Genomic DNA, 21,808 nt, shown 5'->3' on the forward strand with positions numbered 1-21,808 from the left:
TGTTGATTTCACCTCCCAGCTTCTCTTGTGAATTTCACCTCTCAGCAGCTCTCCACTGTGCCCCCTTTCTCTCCTCTGTCCCCACTGAGGTGCAGCCCTCATCTCCTCATACCTGGACTATTGCAATAGCTACCTCAGATCTCTTTCTTCTTCACCCTCCATTTAGCCTCCAAAGTGATTTTCCTTAAATCAAAGGTCCTGTCATGTCACCCCTCCCACACACACACAAACACATATACTCGATAAACTTCAGTGGCTACCTATCACCTCCAGGAACAAATAGAAAATACTCTGCCTTCTGAGCCCTTCATCACCTCTCCAGTCTTCTTACAGCTTATTCCCTGACACTTTTGGATCTAGTGACCCAGGCCTCTTGGGCATTCTCTCTGGCTTTCTTTCCCGATGCCTGGAAAGTGCTCCCTTCGAGGTTCTGACCACTGACCTACCTGGCTTCCTGTAAGTTTCAAATAAAATCTCAACCTGTATGGAAAGTCTTCCCTCTGTTAATTATTTCCTATTTATCCTGTATATGACTTGTTTGTACACACACACTTTCCATTGGATTGTAAGCTCCTGGAAGGCAGAGACTGTCTTGCATTTTTGTGTCCCCAGCACTTAGCACAGTAGGCGCTTAATAGGTGCTTATTGACTGTCTGATTGGCCAGGTTCTGAAGGGCTTTGAAAGCCAAAGTTTACCTTAGAGACTCACACCGGAGGGCAGGAGAGAGCAGAGCGCTAATGTCTTGGGTCTTGACAAAAGCTCAGCCTGGATGCCCCAGGGGACCTGGAGCCAGGGAACCTCATTCAGACCAATAAGCATTCAATCAGTAAACCAATCGTCATTTGTCAAGCCCCTACCATGTGCCAGAGGGGACAGCCAAATGCCCCAGCAATTCCTCCCTGCCCCGAAGAAGCTTACTTGGTTGGGGCGGCGGGCCCCGACTCAGGCAAACACAAAACAAAATCTGTAGAGTCAGTTGGGGTGGGGTGGGGGTGAGGGACGGTCACTAGCTGCTGGGGGCTTTGGGAAGGGCTTCGTGTCCTTGGTGGCACCACGGCCTGAAGCGAGGAAGGGGAGGGGAAGAGGGAGGGCAGAGTCTGCTCCAGCGGGGCAGGTGCCGGTCCCGCTCCTCGCCCCTCGCCCCTCGCCCCTCGCCCCTCACCAGGGCCATAATCACAGCCCCAAGTCGACCCTTCAAGCGGATGCCCACTTTGCCGAGGCGTGTCCCGCGCGCTGCCAGTCCTGTCCCGCCCCTCCCTGCTTCCCGCCCCCCACTCCCATCCCAGGCTATTTTGGGAAACTCAGGTTCCTTTTTAAACTTAGACACGCCCCTGGAAACTAAGTGTGAGTCTCCCCTCCCCCAGCCCAGCCCCAGGGGATCTGGCTGGAAGGGTAGGGGGTCCTACAGCAGGCTGGAGCAGCGGCCAACCCCGACCGCAGGCCCAGGTGATTTGCATGCCTGCCAGTCTCCTCCTCCGCCCTCTTGCCCCTGCTGGCCCCCCCGCCAGGCCTGCCTGGGGCTGCTCCCGGCGGAGCCGTCCAGCCGGGTGGTGCTGGTGGTTGGCTCGCGGGGCTGTCAGGCTCCCCTCCTGCCCCTACTCCGGCTGCCTTCAGTCGCTTCCCCCTCCCCCTGCCCCGCCCTCTCCCTCCTCTCCCCCCCTCCTCGCCTTCTTCTTCTTTCCTCCTCCCTCCTGCGGACGGACGGGCGGGCGGGCGGCTGCTGCTGCGGAGGCTGCCCGAGGTTGGGGGGAGCCGAGCTCTGTCTGTCTGGCCAGAGGGTCTCGTCCCAGTCATGGCTCTGCCGCTGGCGTCCCTGGGTCGACCTCTGGTCGGCTTCTTCTGCTTGGTCCTGGGTAAGTGGGAGCCACAGTCACCGCTGCCGCTGCTGCGGCTGCTGAGATCCCAGGGCTCTGGGAGGGGTTGGCTGCTGAGAGTGGGGAGTGGGGAAGGCAGAGAGTGCTGGGCGCTGAGCCTGGAACCCGAGGTTCGAGTTCTGCTTTTCCACTGCCTAGCAGTGAGACCGTGGCCAAGTCACTGCCCCGTCAGATCGGCAGTTGTCTAGTCTGTTTAGTGTATATGTGTGCGAGAGGGAGCGGATGAGAATTCTCGGGTTTGCCCTTTGGAAATGAGAGAAAAAGAGGAGAAAAGCGCCTTGGAAACCAGAAGGGTTTCCCGTCTTCCGAACCAGAATTTGCCCTCCCTCCTCCAGCAGTCTGGGCAGCCCTGAACCTAGCTGAGGAGCGGGCAAATGTTGGGCTATATCTGCCTGGACCCCCCCCCCTCCTCCAATTCCCTCCCCCCTCCCTCCCCTTTATTCCCTTCCCCTCTTTCCTCCTTCCCCTCCTCACCCTCCGTGATTCCACCTGAGTCTAATTCTCCTGCCTGGGGGTGGGGGTGGGGAAGACCTTCCCGGGGCTCCTTCCTCCAGAGCTTCACCCCACCCCCAGAATTCTGGTGCCAAGATTGCCAGCTCCAGGGCTTGGCTGTATCTTGGACTCAAAGGCCCTGGTTAAACATGCACCCCCTCCCCCCGGCTTGAGTTCAGCTTCTGAAGGAGGAAAAACCCATTTCTTAAGCTGGAGAACCGAAACCCCGAAACCCCACCACCCCATCGTACCAAGGGCTTAATCCCGGTCTGCTGAAACAGCTGCAGCCAGATGTGACATGTAAAAGCCATCCACAGTCTGGTCCGATCTACCTTTCCTGGCGCATTTCTTATTACCCTCTTCATGCACTATGTTCGGACCAACTGACCTACTTAGAGCTACAGACCTCCAAAGGCTGCAGAGATAGATTTCAGGAGGTTCATGAACTTGGATGGGGGGGGGGATGACATCTTTATTTTCATTCATTTCTAACTGAAATCAGTCGTTTTCTTCGATTGTGATGTCCTGGACCTCCCTGACCTGCCAAAGAGGTGCAGATGTGGCCGGGGTTAGAAATGCTTTTGGTTGACTCTACCTGGTTGTAACAGGGGCTCTATTTTTCCTGTTTTCTGGGGTGAGAGAGGTGATGAGAGGGAAAGAGGCCAAATCTGCCATGGGAAAAAAATTAAAAACCAAAGGTGTGGAGGACATACACAAAAACAAAAAACCTCAGTGATACGCTGCTTCCCTAATTAATCTGTTTCTCCATTCTCAAATAAGCACAGAGCCGGTGGCTCCCCCTCCCCCCACAGCACACCCTTCCCCTGACCCCCATCCCCAGTAAACTCCATGAGGGCAGAGAATGTTTCTTTTGTGTGTTTGGATTTGCAATGCCTAGCTGGCATTCTTTTGGAGAGGACCTCAATTCAACACACAATCCGAGCCTTTTTCTGAGGAATAGGAGAGAGAGAAAGAAAGAAAAGAAAGAAAAGAAAGGAAGGAAGGAAGGAAGAAAGAAGGAAAGAACACATGGTTTGTGGGGAGGGGAACACATGAATGGGAAGGATGGAGAGAGATGTTTCAGGCTAGGCAGGGGCGTTCCCAGAATCAGCGCCATCCTTCCTAGCGGATGTGCGCGGATAAGCCCAACGAGCACGTTGGGTGAGTAGGCAACTGTTGGGTGGTTCGGCCTTCGGTCGGGCGGTGACCTCCTGGAGCAGCTGGGCAGGGTCCAAGCTGCCCTTAATGGGTTGGTAGACCTTGATTTCAGGGCTCCTGGATCCAGTGGGCAGCTGTTGGGTGGGTGGGCATTAGTCAAGGTTGCTAGTGGGCTATGGAACTGTCTGTAGAGGGCCCCCTGGAGCAGCTGGGCGTGGCAAAGACCAAGCTGCCCTTCACCAGTTGGCGGACGGTGATTCAGGGCCGCTTAATGGAGGGCGCACCATGGTGTGCCGCGGCAGTGGCTGCTACCCCGGCCATCGTTGCCACCTTTGCGGAGGTGTTGTGGGTGGAGCCCTTCCCACCACAACCTAGAGAGAGGGGACAGGACGTCGGAGAGAGCTTGCCAGGGTCCTTGGAGGCTCGGTTTCCCCATCCATCCAATTGCGGTAGACTCACCTGACTCCTAGGAAGATGATCTCAGGCATTCCTTTGTAAATGGGGTTAAGCTATGTTAAACCCTCCACGTGGCAGCTCCCCTCTGACTTGAGCATTCCAGGCCGGGCTGCTCTTCCATCTGTGGGATGCAGGATTGGCCAGCCCATCCATCTGTGTTTGAACAAGAAGGTCCCCTTGGGTCCTGCCTCAAGCCCAGAAAATGGGGCGGGCCTGGCTATATGAAGAATGTGGAAACTGGAGGGGAGGGTGGTAACATAGTCAGTGAAGGTCCATTCCATGATGGGAATTTCCTATGTTCCCATTTCTCTCCCTTGTAGCAGAATGAAAGAGATAGTACTGGGGGAGGGGAGACAGAAGTTCAGCAAAACTAACCAACATCGTCCAATAATGTATGTGGTTCTGCGTGGAAAGGGCCTTAGGAGTCATCTAGTGACGTCTCACTTTACTTTACAGAAGGGGAAACTGAGCCTTGGAGAGGTTCAGTGACTTGCCCAAGGTCTCACAGCTAATAACCATCTGAGGCACAGTTTGAACCAAGTTCTTGCAGACTCCCAGTCCAGTCCACAAAGCCATTTATAGGCTACTATACAACCCATGGGTTCTCTTACCCAACCCCCACGTTCATGCCCTCCCTCCCCCAAACCTCTGCAAAGAAGAGAGGGAGATACCATCTCATACCTTCTTCAGGACCAAGCTTGCCAAATGTTTCTTTTACAAAGGAGAAGACTGAGGCCAGAAAGATGAAGATCACAGGAGAAGTAAATCACAGGGTTGGGATTCCAACCCAGGTGCTCTGACGCCCAACGCAGCAGTTACTGAGCCCAAATTACTATGTGAGGCTTTGCTTCTAAGCCAAGGTGGTCTGCACACACACATACATGCACACACACACACACTCACACATGCACACACACACACACACACACACGATGCCTGTTTTCCCCCGTCTTATAAAGAAGATATTGGTCTAGCTTTCAGGAGAAATCTGACCCCAAATTGAGCCCCAGCGCTTTCACTTCCCTCTGGCTGACGGGGCCTCTATCTGCTGTTGAACCTGCCTTTTGGTGTCCTGTAACTGCTGGTGGACCTCCTTGGGGATGGATGAGGCAGCAGCATCTGGGAACAGAAACCCTGCCCACCATGGGTGCTCTCCATCCAAGCCCTGCAAAATTCATTTCCTGGAAATTGATTAAAACAGCAAAGCGGATGCTTGGGCCCGAGTCCTCTTTCCAGCAGCTCGTTTGCAAAGAAAGGCCCTGGCTCTCGGTCAGAATGATGCTACTTGCTCAAAGTGAGGCTATTGGCTGGAACGTTCCCCCAGCCTGGGACAGCTGTCTCCCGGGGATGGCACAGCTGCCTTAGAGCTTAGCTTTGGTCAGCAGGGGCCAGAGTGGGGGTGGTTCAGAGGGAGAAGGAGAGAGGATCCCCAAGGAGAGAGGTGCCCATGCACACCCCTGAGAGCTGCTCTTCCAGGAAGGATGCTAGCTGTGAATCATGGCGCTCAGCCCTGGGAGACCTGCAGAATTGGCATCTCCCAATGATCTAAGGGCATGTGTGTTTTCTCCGGAATGTTTCACCTCTGGATTTCTTTTTCCTCCCTCCCAAATCAGGCTGTTGTCTCTTGTTTTCACAAAACGGTAGCTTGCTGGCTTGCTGTCCCTGCTATGGGATATTCCATTTGCCCTCTCCATACCTTTTCCTGGGGTGCCCCTGACTCTATGCCTGGCATACACGCCCCCTTTCCCTCTATTTCCTAGACTCTCTAGCTTCCTTCAGGCCCCAGCTCCTACATGAAGCCGTTTCTCCTTCCCTCCCCCCCCCCCGGCTGCTAGGGCCTCCCCTTCCCCTCCCCAATTACTTTATATACTTTCACTTACATGTGCACGATATCTCCCCCCTAGAGAATGTAATACACTTCTTGAAGGCAGTGTCTGCTTCATTTTTGTTTTTATAGCCTCAGCAACTAGCACATAGTAGGCACTTTTAACATGCTTATTGATCAATTGACTACTTCAACATAGACACTTGCCTTGGAGTCAGAAGGATCTGGATTCAAATTCCCCTCAGATGTTCCTCAGCTTTGTCATCGTGGACAGTGGGTGATTCCAGCAAGAATGACATCTACAAAGCCTTCGAACTCTTGCTGTCCATTGGTTTTTATTACAAGTCTTTCTACATTTCCACCTTGCCCCCCACTGGGCCCACTGGCTTGTGTTTGTATCACCAGCATTTAGCACAGTACCCGGCGCATACTAAATATTTAATAAATTCTTTATCTGTCTCTAAATTTGGCAGATTTAGAAAACATCTGCAGTACAGACCTCACAGGCCCGAAGTGAGGAAAGGGTTGCGTAAAACCTGAAAGTGCCACAGAAAGGGGGGCGTGGGGATTATTTGTCAAGTAATTTGTGCATCTGGATGGATGGATGAAGTATTTGACACAAATGACCTGTCCACAGACTAGAGTATCCCTCCTGCTAGACTGTACCAAGCACAGTGCTGTGTGCAGAATGGACATTTAAGAAATGTGTGAGGGGGCAACTAGATGTCGCAGTGGATAGAGCACCAGCCTCGGACTCAGGAGGACCTAAGTTCAAATCTGACCTCAGACACTCACTAGCCGTGTGACCCTGGGCAAGTCATTTAACCCTAATTGCCTTTAAAAAAAAAAACAAAACCTAAACCAAAAAAAAAAAATGTGTGAAGAATGGAATTAATAAAAATTCAGGCCTAGGTTGTCACTGCTGTGTAACTCAGCTCAGACCCTTGGAACGGTGCCAGATCTGCTTGAGCTGTGGTCATCCCACACCTCGACAAAAGCTAATAATTACTGGAGACCCAAGTCACTTCGTACCATCCATTCCAGGGGTTCTCATTCTGGTTGGTATCATGGATCCCTTGGTCAGTCTGGTGAAGCCTGTGGGCCTTTCTCAAAATCATGCTATTAAATGCGTGAAATCAAATACATAAAATTACAGAGGAAATTGATTATAATAAAATGCAACGATCAAAATATTAATTTAAAAAATCAAAGTTCACTTACTTCCAGACTAAGAACCCCTGATCTAGGGAGTGTTTCTGCAGAAGCACAAGAATAAACACATTTATATCGCCAATAGATGGTAAACTCCCTTAGGACAGGATTCCCGGCATCTGGTATAGAGTCAGCATAGGGATTGGGACTGTGATTTCATTAGTCCAAGGCTCTCCCAGAGGCCTCATGACTGCTCATTAATTGTTTCACCTACAGTTGGTTTTGTCCAGTCCGACATACTTGACCTTTGTTCAAATCAGGGATGGTCAGACAAACTCGAACTCAGAGCTTGAAGGGCCCTCAGTAGCCAGCCAGCCAAGACCACCCCAGATCTGAATGAAAAAGCCTTCCATCACATCCGCCTCACCTCTGATTAAAGACTTTCGGTGAGGAGGAGCCCACGCCATTTTTAGTCACTTCCAGTTGTAAGGAAGAAGGCCGCTAGCTAGCACAGGGGATGGAGGGCCAGTCTTGGAATCAGGAGGACCTGGGTTCAAATCTGGCCTCAGACTCTTACTATCTGGGTGACCCTGGGCAAGTCACTTCACCTTGTTTGCCTCAGTTTCCTCATCTGTAAAATGAGCTAGAGAAGGAGATGGCCAACCATTCCGGTATCTTTGCCCAAAAGCCCCATGGAGAGTGCTAGGGTCACAAAGAGTGAACAACAACAATATAAGTTGTAAGGGAATCTTTTCCTGACGTCCAGTCTGAATCTGCCTCACTACAACTTCCCCTATTCCCCTGATTCTGTTCTCGGAGACCAAGGAGAACAAGTATAACCTCTCCTCCCACATAACAACCCTTCAAATAGAACCCAGGCTTCCTGTTCCCCCTGCACCTTCCTTTCCATTGAGTCAAACCCCCTCATTTTACAGATTAGGAAACTAAGGCTCATGAGACATGAACTGATTTGCCTGAGGTCACTCAGACAGCATGTGTCAGAAGCAGAATTTGAACCCAGATCCTCAAGTCTGATCCAAAGCCAGGGCCGTTTCCACCATCCCACACTCAAAGGGTTCAGACTTATTCTGTTTGTTTCTAGAGGGAAGCTTTACCGTCCCCTGCCCCACCCCGGTTAAGCATCCCCACAGCCTACGGCCTGGGTCTGTAGGGGAATCCATGAACTCCCAGCTCCCTGAGTTAGAATGCAAACTTCCATGTGCTTCTCTGCTCTCAGCACAGCACCTGGCACAGAGTAAACACTCAAGAAATGCTCTGTCTCCTTATGAGCTCAAGGCCCTTCGGCCTCCTCTAGACGTTTTCCAGCTCATTCATGTCCGTGCTGGCATCTGCCTCCAACTGCACCAGCCGGGGCCAGTTCCTAAAGTGACCCTAAGGGTCACCTGAGAAGAAAAGCCCAACCTGGCGAACCTTGAGTTGCCCAGGGTGAGAGGAGGCCAGGGAACTGCCATCGAGGGGAGGGAGTCAGAAAGTGAGAAACGGGAGAAAAAGAAGAAAAAGAAAGGAATGATGAAAGCTCTCAGGTAACGGCCTCGAGCGTGAGCAGACAACCAACAGGGGAGATATCAAAACCTCACCTTCAGATAGTCCCTGACCTCTCAGAGCTTTCCCTGTGGTACAAGGTGGATCATGATAGATGGGCTAAGGCGGAGTTGGGAGAAGAAAATGGGATGATGTGCACAAAGGGCTTTAGGAACATGAGGCACTGTAGAAACTAATCGATTATCGAATGCTGGCTGCCTTTGGCCTCTGGGCTCTCAGCACATGGGAAGCGATTGTCCACACCCACTTGGCCTCTTTTTCTGATCCCTTTTATCTCACATTGACAGACCTTCACCTGACCTTAACTTTAGACTCTGACCCCAGCCGGTGGAAATGCACCTGGTCTTGATCATTCTTGAACCCCCAAATGCTGACTCAGTGTCTACTGGCAAAGACTTCTTAGGTGCTGGCTTTTCCTGCTCGATCTAGAGGACGTCCCTTTACCTTCTAAGAATCACGTCCTCATCCTGGATGGTCCAAGCATCCTCTGTCCTGACAGCACTCTGCAGGCAACTGCTCCATTTGACTTTGTCACTTGGGAGCCCCCTGTTGACCATTTCTAGCATCGCTCCACCTATACGGCCAGTGTACTAGAAGTCATTTCCTGGAACCAAACAACCAGACTTGAGATGGGACTTCAACCTGTCCCCACACAGAACGTTGGTGCGTCCTGCCATACAAACATGCCCAGCCAAGGGCATTGTGCTTTGCTGGGAGTCCTCAGTGCTCAAACCCATTCCTTCCCATGGTGGTCCAGTCCACACTGGGACAATTCCAATTGTCTAAATTGGGCTCACTGCAGCTTCCCTCTAGAACCAAACAGAACAAGTCTAAGCCCTTTGAGTGTGGGATGGTGGAAACAACCCTGACCTCAGATCAGATTTGAGGATCTGGGTTCAAATCCTGCTTCTGACACATGCTGTCTGAGTGACCTCAGGCAAATCAATGCGTATCTCACGAGCCTTAGTTTCCTAATCTGTAAAATGAGGGGGTTTGACTCAGTGGCCTTTGAGATCCCTTTGAGTTCTAAATCTATAATCCTAAATGGCCAGCATTTGATTTCCCAGAAGTACCGTGAAAAGAATGCTGGTCCTGGGGTCAATTTCCACTTCCAGAATTTTCTAGTTGCGAGACCATAGGCAAGTCCTCAACTTCTCCGAGCCTCAGTTTCTTCCTGTAAAATGGGGGTGATAACCTATAGTCAGTTGTACTTCCCAGGATGTTGTGAGCATGAAATGAGACAGTGACTGTAAAGTGGTCGGCAACCCGAGAGCCCTGTGTCAATGTCGGCCCCCCTCCTGCCGTGTTTGTTCCTTTGAATTTTGCCTTATTGCTTAGCTGCTTTTCAGTTAAGATGCCTTTGGGACTTTGGGGTGGAAATGGGGCAAGCACTGGGCACTGAGGTATTGCCCTGTTTCTGCTACCAAACAGGGGCAGCTTAAGAGGATGGGTCAGGTGTAGTATGATCCACGTTTCCTAGGTGATGTGGATCTTTCTACAAATCTTCCGTCGAGATAAAGTTTCTGCTACTCCTTTGCCCACGTGAAACTGGCAATTGTGGCCCCCACCTTCTCACCATACCTCCAGCAGGTGGGCAAAGGGGGTAGACACTTGTCCCGCAGACAAACCTCACTGCCAGTGGAGATGGAAGATGGGACTGGAAGGAGGGAGGAGATGGGGCTGGGCTGGGTAAAACCCAAGTCAGTCGTATAGTAGACAGTCTGACTCTGCAAACGATTATGGAACCTGAAAGGAGCTCAGAGCTCATCTGGTGACTTGCCCGGAGTCACAGATAGAAAGTAGAGAGCTGGGATTTGAACCCAGAGCCTTTGATTTCAAATCTGACACTCTTTTTTATTTTATTTTTCTTGATAGTATTTTATTTTTTTTCCAATTACATGTAAAGATAGTTTTCAACATTCATTTTGTAGGATTTTGAGTTCCAAATTTTTCTCCCTCCCTCCCTTCCCTTCCCCATGCCAGCAAGCAGTCTGATAGAGGTTATACATGTACAATCATGTTAAACATCTTTCCACATTAGTCATGCTGTGAAAGAAGAACCAGAACAAAAGAGAAAAACCATGAGAAAGAAAAAACAAAAAGCAAAGTGAAAATAGTCTGCTTCGATCTGCATTCAGACTCCACGGTGCTTTCTGTGGAGGTGGCCAGCATTTTCCATCACTGCTCTTTTGGACTTGTCGGGGCAAATCCAGCCCATTTTCCACTGTCCCAAACTGCTTCTGTCTCCTGCACTTTATAGGTGAAAAGCAAAGACCCAGATGAGTGAAGGGATTCGTCCCGGGCCACGGGGCAAGGATTCACACTCGGGTCTTCCATCAGTAAAATTCAGGTCCACTCCCGTGTCTATGCTGCCTTGGGTCATGTCTAGACAATTTTTTAATCTCATGTCTCAACCCTTTAGCCAGCTAATAACAGCATTACTGATACAAACATCCCAGTGGTGTTATAATTCCTTAGCGCTGGGGTCGATAATAGGATTAATAAAAGAAATGTTTGCACAACAGCAGGGTCTCACCCTGGCCAGCTCTGGTACCTTGTATGGCTGTGGCTTTGGAGGCTGTCACCCACCCAGACTGAAAGCTGTTCTGTGCCTCAATGGGTCTGTTTTGCCTGTCATGAGTTCATTCACAGGCACAGCCCCGCTAAGGAAGCCTCGTAGTGAAAATAGAGTGGGACAGGGGAAGCAGCTGGAGGGCTGCAGGCGCCGGACTGGCCTCTGCTTTTGGATAGCCTGGGCCCAGGCCTGAGATCCCCTTCCCCTCCTCCTCCTCCTCGTCTCTGCCTCTGGGGATTCCTGGCTTCCATCAGCTCGCACCTCGTGCCCTCCTCATGACCTCGTGTCTGCTCTGTCTTTATTCTCCGTTTGTGATATTACCCCCAAACATTAACTCCTCAAGGGGAGGGACTCTTTGGTCAGCTCCCAGCCGACTGCCTGGCACAGGTCGGTGCTCAGTATGGACTTAATGGATGAATGAAAGAGCTGACCCATATTACCGCCTAAGAATGGTTCTGTGGTATCAGTATTCTCAAGGACTCTGGAACTAGATTCTGAAGACCTGGGTTCAAATCCCAGTTACTACCCTTGGGACCTCGGCAAATTGACTTCCCATCGGTGGGCCTCACTTGCTTCATTTTACAAATGGAGAAACTGAGGCACAGGGCAGTTCTAGGGCGACTCAGCCAGTCGGTGGCAGAGTTGGGACGGCAGTCAGGGTGAGAGGCCCCGACGAGGATCAGGTCCTCAGATCCTGGAACCCCATTCTGGACCTAGGCCTCCCCCCAGGGCTGCTGGGTCCAGTCAAAGCTGAGTCTCTGGCCTCCCTGTTTCCAGTCAAGTTTATCAGGGGCCAGGGTCAGTCCTTGTCACCTTCTTCCCTCCCAAGACCCTAGAAAGATTACTGGCTCGGTCTTATTAAACCCCTCGCGTCCCCGTAGATGAAAGGTACTAGAGAGTGACTGTGTTGGGTTCTCCCAGGAATTACACCAAGACAGGAAAGTCCGCTCTCTGAACAGCAGCAAAGTGAGCTGAATATGTCATGCCTCTGAGGGGGGGCACTTTGGTAACTAAAAAAGCAGCTTCTACCTGCCTTTTTGGGGGAAGGGGGGAGGCAATCAGGGTTAAGTGACATGCCCAGGGTCACACGGCTAGTAAGTGTCTGAGGCCACATTTGAACTCGAGTCCTCCTGGCCTGAGTCTACCTGCCTTTTAATATCCTTTTTAACAAGAACCCTGGACATGAAGGATCATAAGGATCCTTCAGTTTACAGATGAGGAAACTGAGTCCCAAAGATGTTCAATGACATCCAAGGACGTAAGAACATTGACTTAGAGCCAAAAGGGACCTCACTTTAGAGGTGGGGAAAACTAAGGCGCAGAAAACCGAAATGACTTCCTAGGGTCACACAGGTGTTGGGTGGCCAAGCCAGGATTCAAACCCACTTAGAAGGAAGGGGGAGGGAGAGGCAGTGATCAAGGTTGACCTTGGGTACACACACACACACACACACACACACATCCAGCCTGTATCAGCATAAGGATCTCCCTGGAGGGGCCAGCCAGCGTCCCAGCAGCCTTTGCCCAAAGCCCTCAGCTGAGGAGAGACCCTGCTACCCCAGCCCGCTGTGGGATGGCTGCACCGTCAGCAAGGGCTTCCTGACTTGAAGCCTGAATCTGGCTCTCTGCCCCTCGCCCACTGCTGCTTGTTCTACCCTCTGGGGCCAAAATGGGGTCCAATCCTCCAATCATGTGCTAGCTGCTCCTTCCCTCCCGCCTCATCATTCTCTCTTCCAGGCTGAACATTCCCATTTCCTCCAATCCATCCTTAATGACATTGTCACTTATGGCCCAGAACCATCCAAGGACAGAACAGTATAGACTCAGGCGCCCTTCTTGGGTGGCACCCAGAAGATCCTTGGGCTTTAGGTATCCCAGAAAACAAGCGTCCAACATCGTCCTGGTTTGGAGCAGCTCTCCCTGAGATGGTCACAGCCGTGGTCCATAAATTTGAACCTCAGACCTGAGAAATCATCAGGGTCAGGAGTAGATGGGCAGCGTCATTCTTCCTGATCCCCTGGTAAAAGCCATCAACTTTCCCCTCTTGATGACCAGGAATGGAAATATGCTTGGAGCCTTCCAAACTCCGGTTGATGTGAGTTGGGCTGGGGGTCATGCCCTGCTCGGCCAGGCACTCACTCACACCCCAAGGACCCGGCTCTAAAACATCTTCCTATTGCAGACTTGACTTGGCCTGGAGATAGATAATGAGACATACCTTCCTCTTCCTATTCTTAGGAGAGGAGTGGAGTACTCTGGGCCCAGAACAGCGCATACATTGTCAGAAAGTGGCCCTGTATTGGAGAGTTTTACCTAACTCCTTTTCTTTTTTAAAGAAGACGTTATTTATTATTGTAACTGTTAGAATTTGTCTCATGGCACTTTTAGGTGTTTCCCTTTTTAAGTTGCTTATGGAAAACTCTGGCAGCAAGAAGGAATTTCTCAGCCCGTTCAATACTGGTCATCTGCCCAGCATTGGCCCTGCCTGTAGAAGCATGTAAATTGGAAATTAGGAATGAAAGAGAAGACTTTTTTGGGGCAGCAACATCTGATGGTTTGCCATTTTGGAAGCAGCTGGGTGTTGGAAAGCTGCTTGCTAGTACGTAGGCTATCGGGTGGGCTTCCTTACGGGAAGGAAGACCCCACTGAGTCCTCCGCAGGCTTTGTCCCCAAGCTGAGCTGGAGCTGGGACGCAGGGGAAGTCGGCTCATTTGCAGCTAGCTGAGGACTGCGGATTGCCAAAGGTTTTGGCCAGAGACGTCTACTGGACTACAAAGGGATGGAGGGCACTGGGCTTGCAGTCTTGGGTGGGATGGGAAGAAGTTACAAAGGAAGCGGAGAACAGGACAAAAGGCTGCTTGAATTTGACTACCAGCATCTCCTCCTCCCCACATCCTTCAGCCATGTTGTGTCCCAGACTGCCCCAAAGGGAAACGCTGGACGTGGCTCCTCAGTGAATCTTTCATTCTGGGCTTGAAGAACCATTCTCCAAAGCTTACCTGTGGGTCTCAGTACATTTTCCACATCATCACTTCTTTTTTTGTTTGTTTGTTTTTGTTTTTGTTTGTTTGCTAGGCAATGGGGATAAGTGACTTGCCCAGGGTCACACAGCTAGCAAGTGTCAAATGTCTGAGGTCAGATTTGAACTCAGGTCTTCCTGACTCCAGGGCCGGTGCTCTATCCACTGTGCCACTTAGCTGCCCCATCATCACTTCTTATGGCCAAGATTCATCGAAGGGCAGAACAGGATAAACCTAGGAAAAAGATCAATGACCTTAGAGCCAGGAAGCTCAGATTCAGACATGTCCTGGCCACTCATAACTGTGTGATCTGGGGCAAAAGGTGTTGCTCTTCTCTGGGCTTCTCTTCAATAAAATGGGATTAAATTCAGTGTTTAAATTGTGATCAAGTGGTGACTAAATTCAATGTTTATTAAATGCCAGGAGTTAGTCAGTAAATATTCATTAAGAGATTCTTATGTGCCAGGCACTATGCTAAGCTTTGGGGATACAAAAAAGGAAAAGGCAGTCCCTGCTCTCAAGGGGCTTACAGTCGAATGGGGAAACAACATACATGTCCAAACAAGCTCTATAACAGGATAGATAGGAAATGCTGAACAGAGGGAAGGCCCTGGCATCGGGGGATGTTAGAGATGGGTTCCCAAAGAAGCGAAGATGTTTGCTCGGACTTAAAGGAAGCCAGGAGGCCGAAGTGAGGGAGAGCATACCAGGCACGGAGGACGGCCAGAGAAAATGCCCAGAGCTGAGATGGAGGGTCCTGTTCATGGACCAGCCAGGAGGCCAATGTCCCTGGATCCAAGAGAACGTGCTGGGGAGTGGGATGGACGAAGACCGGAAAGGTGGGAGGGGGCAGGTGAGGAAGGGCTTGGAATGCCAGAGAGCATCGTGTACCTGCTGCTATAGTATGACTGTCTGCCACCTGACGTCAGTTGTTGCAAGGATCTTGGCAGAGAGTTAGTGCATAGGGGAGTCAGGAAGGCCTGGGTTCCAGGCCAGCCTCTGACACACACTTGGCTGTATCACCCAGGACAAGTCACTTAAGCTCTCATTGCCTCTGGTTCTTCTCTGAGACATGAAGAGTTGTATCAGTGAAGTTTTCACACCAGGAATACCTCACACAAATGAAATCTAAGATCTGGACAGTTAATACTGAATGCTTACATTTATTGAGTGTTTGAAGGGGTTACACAATATTTTCTCCTTTGAGCCTTTCAACAGCCTTTTGGGGTTTGTGGTATAAATACTATTTCCCTAATTTAAGGAGAAGTGACTTTCCCAGGGTCACACAGCTAGTCACACATTCCTTTCCCTAGCTAGACCTCCCTAGGGAGACTGTGTGGGTTCAGCAGTGAATAGAGGAAGCTGCTATTGGGGAGACCACTGGCAGTGGACGGGGAGGGGCAGAGAAAGCAAATATACCCCCGCACGCCATTTGGTAGGTCCTTTACTAGCTTGTGGCCCAACCCTGGTTATGGTTCTGTACACAGGGCCGAGCCTGATTGGGTCCAAAATGATGACGCCGTACTTCAGCTCTGCCTCTGCCTGGTAGTGAAACTGAAGCCAGACTGCCTCATTGGGCTAGAAAGAGGCAGAGGTGAACCTTTGTCCGTTATTTTGTAACATGTCTCAGTGTTTGGTCTGGATCAGATGGGAATTTGCCAAAATTCCAATGGCTCATTTGGAGAAGCTCAGAAGGGTGTGACCAGAGGCTGGGTTGAGAGTCAAGAAGACCCAACTTCAAATCTTGCCTCTGGCGCTTATTGTCAGAGCAGCAAGGGACCTCCCTGACCTTTGGTCTCCTCTTTTGCGAAGTGTTGATAGGATACCTTCAGTACTGACTAGATGTTTGAAAAAGCAAAAATGAAAATTAGATAATAAACCAACTGATTTCTTTAAAGCATCGGAAATGAAATGCCTGTGGTCTTTTGTTTTTAAATGTTTATTGGTTGGAAAACACCTGGGAAATGTTCATCCTTGAGTTTCTGAAGTGTGGTTAGCGAGGCCATGCATCAGTCAAGGTGCCCACAGCTGAATCTAGTCCTCCACTCACTCAAGGACAAGACTGAAGCAGGCCCCTCCCTCCAAGGGAGCTGAATCTGGCCCAGGCAATGGGGTCCCCACCTCCCCAGCTCTGGACTCTGCCTCCCCCACTGCAGCCAAACCCCCTTAACTGGCCTTTCTGCTGTGTCTGCTGGTGCCGTTGGGCTCAGGGCCATGTCCTAATGTCCTGCCTGATCATCCACAGTGCCTACCAGGTGGCAGAGCCTAAGGGCTCCATTCACTCACATCACGGGGACCCAAGAACGCAGATAAGCCCTGGCTTGATCCTCCAGTCCGTGGATGGAAGAGACCCAGATTCAGAGCATTTTGGAGCTGGGAGGGGCCTCCCACGTCACCTGGCCCATTCTGTCCCTGGAGAAAAATTCTTCCTCTAGCAAACGAACAAGTGATCATTCATCTCCCTCCCAAGGTGATGTTGCCAGCTAGGAAGAAGGTGGTGACCTATGATGAAAGAGCAAGGGAAACCCATTTGAGAGAGATTTATAGTAATGGCAGGCTTTGGCACCACCAACCTCTCCCTTTCAGGTCTGGCAAACAAACCAGCTCAGAACCCACATAATGGTCATATTCTTCATTCAGCCCACTTCTCTTTGCCTCATCCATGAGAATCTCATGGCCAAACAGCTTGCTGAGATCCAGGGATAAGATGTTCATGCCATTCTTCATGGCTCCCAGGCTAGGAGCCCCATCATTAAAGGAAAGGAGGTCTGCTTGGTGTGACTCATTCTAGGTGAGCCGGCATTGGCTCCCTGAGATCACCGCTTTCTTTTCCAAAGAACTGCGAGATTATCCCTTTAAGTAACATGTTGGAGAATTGTTTTAGGAGTCATTGTTATGCTTATTAGCTAATACTTTGCAGTATTTACCTCCTTTTCCATTTTTGGAATATCACAATAATATTTGCCTGTCTCTAGTTCCCAGGCATTTCTCCCATATGCTGGGATTCTTTAGAGATGAGGGACTGTGGTTCAATCAAGCAATGAGCACTGTGCTAAACACTAAGCACTAGTTCATGGAAAGTGATTTCCTTGTTGTTCTCTGAGCCAACTAGGTAAATTCTTACCAGCTCTGGCTAAACTAAATACTTGTGGTCTCTTACAGGTGTCCCAGAAGTCTTAGTAAAGTTCTAAGCTATTTGGGAAACAATTTTTACTGTGTTTCTGATAAAAGACTCATTTCTAAAATATATACAAAACTGGGTCAAATTTATAAGAATACAAGTCATTCTCCAATTGATAAATGGTTAAAGGATATGAACAGGCAGTTTTCGGATAAAAAAAATTAACACTATAGTCATATGAAAAAATGCTCTAAATCACTATTGATTAGAGAAATGCAGATTAAAACAAGTCTGAGGTACCACCTAATACCTATCCAATTAGCTAATATGACAAAAAAAGGAAAATGATAAATATTGGAGAAGATGTGGGAAAATTGCAACATTAATGCATTGTTGGTGGAGTTGTAAACTGATCCAATCATTCTGGAGAGCAATTTGGAACTATGCCCAAAGGGCAACCAAGCCATACATACTTTGGTCCAGCAGTATTACTCCTAGGTCTGTATCCCAAAGAAAGTATAAAATGTGGGGAAAAGACCCACATGTACAAAAATATTTATAGCAGCTCTTTTTATCATGGCAAAGAATTAGAAATTGAGAAGAAATCCATCAATTGAGGAATGGCTGAACAAGTTATGGTATACGAATATAACGGAATACTATTTTTCCATAAAAAATGATGAGCAGGTGAATTTCAGAAAAACCTGGAAAGACTTACATGAATTGATGCTGAGTGAAATGAGCAGAACCAGGAGAACATTGTACACAGTAACAGCAATGTGGTGCAATAATTAACTATTATAGACTTAGCTCTTCTCAGCAGTACAGTGCTATGAGACAGTCCCAAAAAACTCATGATGGAAAGTGCTATCCACATACTTAAAAAGAACTGTGGAGTCTGAATGCAGATTGAAGCATATTATTTTCTCCTTTTGTTTTTTCTTTCTCATGGCTTTTCCTTTTTGTTCTGATTCTTTTTCACAACATGACTAATGTGGAAATATGTTTAATATGATTGTACATGCATAGCCTATATCAGATTGCATGCCATCTTGGGGAGGGGGGAGGGGAGGAAGGGGTAATAATTTAAAATTCAAAATCTTATAAAAGTGAATGCTGAAAACTAAAAATAAAATTGAATTTTAAAAAAGAAATGATGAGCAGGCAGATTTCAGAAAAACCTGGAAAGACTTACATGAACTAATGCCGAGTGAAGTGAGCAGAACCAGGAGAACATCGTACGCAGTAACAGCAACATTGTGCCATGACCAACTTTGCTAGACTTAGCTCTTCTCAGCAATGCAATGCTCTAAGACAATTCCAAAAGACTTATGATGGACAATTCTATCCACATCCAGAGAAAGAACTATGGAGTCTGAATGGAGATTGAAGCATACTATTTTCACTTTTTTTCTCATGGTTTTTCCCTTTTGTTCTGATTTTTCTTTCACAACATGACTAATATGGAAATGTTTAATATGATTGTACATGGAAAGCCTATATCAGATTGCTGCCGTCTTGGGGTGGGGAGAAGAGAGGGAGGGAGGAAAGAAAAAATTTGAAACTCAAAATTTTATAAAAGTAAATATTAAAAAGTAAAAAATTAAATAAAAAAGAAAGAAAAAAGTTTTCAGCTATTAACGCAATTTTAAATTGCACTAAGACTTTTGGGGCACCCTGTATTTTGAATCTCATTTTCCTGCTAGGCATTTTGTCCCTAGTCTTTCCTCAGTGTGGTTTAAGTATAGATATGACAAGCCACCATGAAAGAGGGCTAGATTTGAATTTTCTCTCTACCACTTACTACTCATGTGACCTTGGGTAAGTCACTTCCTTGGGCTTCCTCATCTGTAATGTGAGATACAGCGGAAAGGTACAGCCGCTGTCTGTAGAGGGAGAAGACTGAATCGTATGCTACCTGTGAGATCTTAGGCAAGTCACTCCCTGGGCCTCAGTTTCCTCATCTGCAAAATGAGGGGGTTCAACTACAGGGTCCCCAAATTTATGATCCTTATAGAGAAAAGAGGCAAGGGAGAATTGTGTATTTCTCCTTTCTTTCTGGTGTCTGTTATTCTCCAATCCATCACAAGCAGGGATCCTGGTCCTTCCCAGACTTTCCTTTTACCTCTTACATAGTTAAAAAAAAAAATGTCATTCTTATTGAAGGGACTGAGGGAGGGGTGGGAGTTGCTTGAGGAGTGACCGTTGGTAGCGCAGAAAGTCCGACTTCATTAGCTTGGTCTGAGTGATTGGCAGTGGCTTGTCTCCTCTCGGTATTTACTGGGTAGAGGTTGGTCCCATTAATAATCAAGGTCCTACAGCTCGGCTCATTGCCCTGCTCTGGTTAAGATGTTGCTGTTCCCAGTTCTGCTTTTGCTCTAGGGAATTCGGGGGGAACTCTTACTTCCCGTCCCTGGAGTTTTTCAAACAAAGCTCAGATGACCCCTCATCTGGTTTGTCAGAGATGGGATTCTTGTTCAAGGACGGGTCAGATTCAGCATCCCCTGAGATCTGTGGCATTGCAAGGGCTCCAGAAAGGAGATGTGTGACGGACTAATTCCGGGGGGCCCTTACTGACCACACAGGTTTGATTTCAGGAATCAATTTGAACAATTAGACTTGTCCCAAAGTGAAAGAGGTTGGCTTGAGAGGTTTCATAGGTCATCGGTTTAGAAGAACCTGAGAAACCAAATAGTCAACCTCCTCATTTTATAAATGAGGAAACTGAAGCATGAGGCGGTGTGACTTGCCCTAGGTCACAGAGAAGTAAGTGGCAGAATCAGGTCTCAAATCCAGGTATCCAGTCCGTTTCCATTTCCTGGAGGTCTTCATGCAGAAGCTTGCAGCCCTCTGGTAGGCTGTGTTATAGAGGGGAGGGGATCCTTGCTCCGGGGTGGGTTGGGGCTAGCTGGCTCCAACGTTCCTTCTGACTCTTTCTGTAAAATTACTTGGAGTGGGGTATCTTGGACTCTCTGACATTGGGACTCCCCAGGTTCACACTCTTGAAAATCTGACGCTGGCCTCCTTTCCCTGGAGAAAAGTGGGGAGAGGCTGCGGGCATCTCACTCACCTGTTCTTCTGGGAATGGGAGTGTCTGAGGGAGCAGCCTGGGGGGAGGAAGGAAACTGTGCTCTGGTGTTTGTTATGGGATGGTAAATATTTGCTCTACTTAGAGCAGGCCCTTGGAGGTCAAGGTAAATTCAGACCAGAGGCAGGTGCCAGTCTTTGTAGATCTGAAACAATCCAAAAACCACCTGGGAATGATTCCTTTTGAATCTAATGATGAATGCCTCTGATCAATTAAGCATTTATTAAATAACTGCTCTGTTCCAGACACTATGCTAAGTGCTAGGGACGTAGAGACAAAATCAAATCAGTCACTACCCTCAAGGAGTTTATATTCTAACAGGAGACAATGTACTAGTTATTAGGTGTAAATAAGATACATATAGAGTGTTGTTGTTCAGGCATTTCAGTTTTGTCTGACTCTGTTAACCTATTTGGGGTTTTCTTGGCAAAGATGCTGGAATGGTTAGCTGTTTCCTTCTTCAGCTCATTTTACAGATGAGGAAACTGAGGCAAACAGGGTTAATGACTTGCCCAAGGTCACACAGCTAGTGTCTGAGGTCGGATTTGAACTCAGGTCCTCTTGACTCTAAGACTGGTGGCACCTAACTGCCCACGTGCATAGTAGATGGATGGTAATATGAGAGGGAAAGACACTAATGGTTGGGGCTGAGTCAGGGAGGGGAGGAGAATCAGAAATGGCATCCCGCAGAAGGTGACATTCCAGTCTAGTCTCAGAAAAAAAACAGGGATTCTGAGAGTCAGAGGTGAGGAGGGAGAGCCTTCCAGGCATGGAGGAAGGTTCTGTACAAGAAACTGCAAGCAATGTCATGTGGTTGGAGCCCACAGGGCAGGAAGAGGAGTGGGGAGCATGGAGCCTGAAGGGTCCTCTGGAGCTCAGGAGTGACTGGAGGCCATCATGTTTAATCCTTGGGGTGTGAGGGAGCCTCGGGAGCTCATCAGCAGATGAGTGTGACATGATCAGACCTGAGCTTTAGGGATGCCTCAGTTTATTCATTTGTAAATGGGGGGTGGGGGAGCGTCAATCTGTCAGTGACCAGCCATGACTTCAAAGTACCGATGGTGAAACATGCTGCCCATCTTCTGACAGAGGTGATGAACTCGGGGTGCAGGATGAGACGTTTATTTTTGGATGTGGCCAATGTGGTCATTTCTTTTGCTTGGCTGGCATATTTGTTACAAAGATTTTCTTTTTGTTTGTTTGTTTGTCTGTTTGAGGAGAAGGAGGGGAAAAGCAGAGAAAATAAATGCTTGTTAACCAAAAAAAGAAGTTACACTGAATGAAATGGAAGGGCTGGCTTAGGGGTGCCCAGGGGCTCTTTTCAGTCTCAGTTTATGCTCCTGGGTGCTGGGTGTGACAGAGGCTTGCTTACTAGAGACATTCCTGAGCTCTGATGCCCTACACCATTGATGCTGTCAGACCTCTCGGCAGAGTTAGCCCATGCACTTTAACTGAGCTCAAACAAGAGCTGAAATCTCCAGCT

At 48.8% G+C, this 21,808-nt stretch overlaps 1 protein-coding gene across 1 annotated transcript in view; it reads left to right on the forward strand.

Annotated features, from left to right (window-relative positions):
* The first annotated feature begins 1,699 nt into the window (after window positions 1-1,699).
* RAMP1 (receptor activity modifying protein 1) overlaps window positions 1,700-21,808 on the forward strand; it is a 94,287-nt gene continuing 74,178 nt past the window's right edge. Inside the window, exon 1 of the mRNA XM_027875365.1 lies at window positions 1,700-1,854. Within this exon, the coding sequence (XP_027731166.1) occupies window positions 1,794-1,854 (61 nt within the window). The 5' untranslated portion in view covers window positions 1,700-1,793. The remainder of the gene's footprint in view (window positions 1,855-21,808) is intronic.

This window comes from Vombatus ursinus, unplaced genomic scaffold (genome assembly GCF_900497805.2).
Source record: "Vombatus ursinus unplaced genomic scaffold, bare-nosed wombat genome assembly UNPS02014808.1, whole genome shotgun sequence".
NCBI classification, from domain to species: Eukaryota; Metazoa; Chordata; class Mammalia; order Diprotodontia; family Vombatidae; genus Vombatus; species Vombatus ursinus.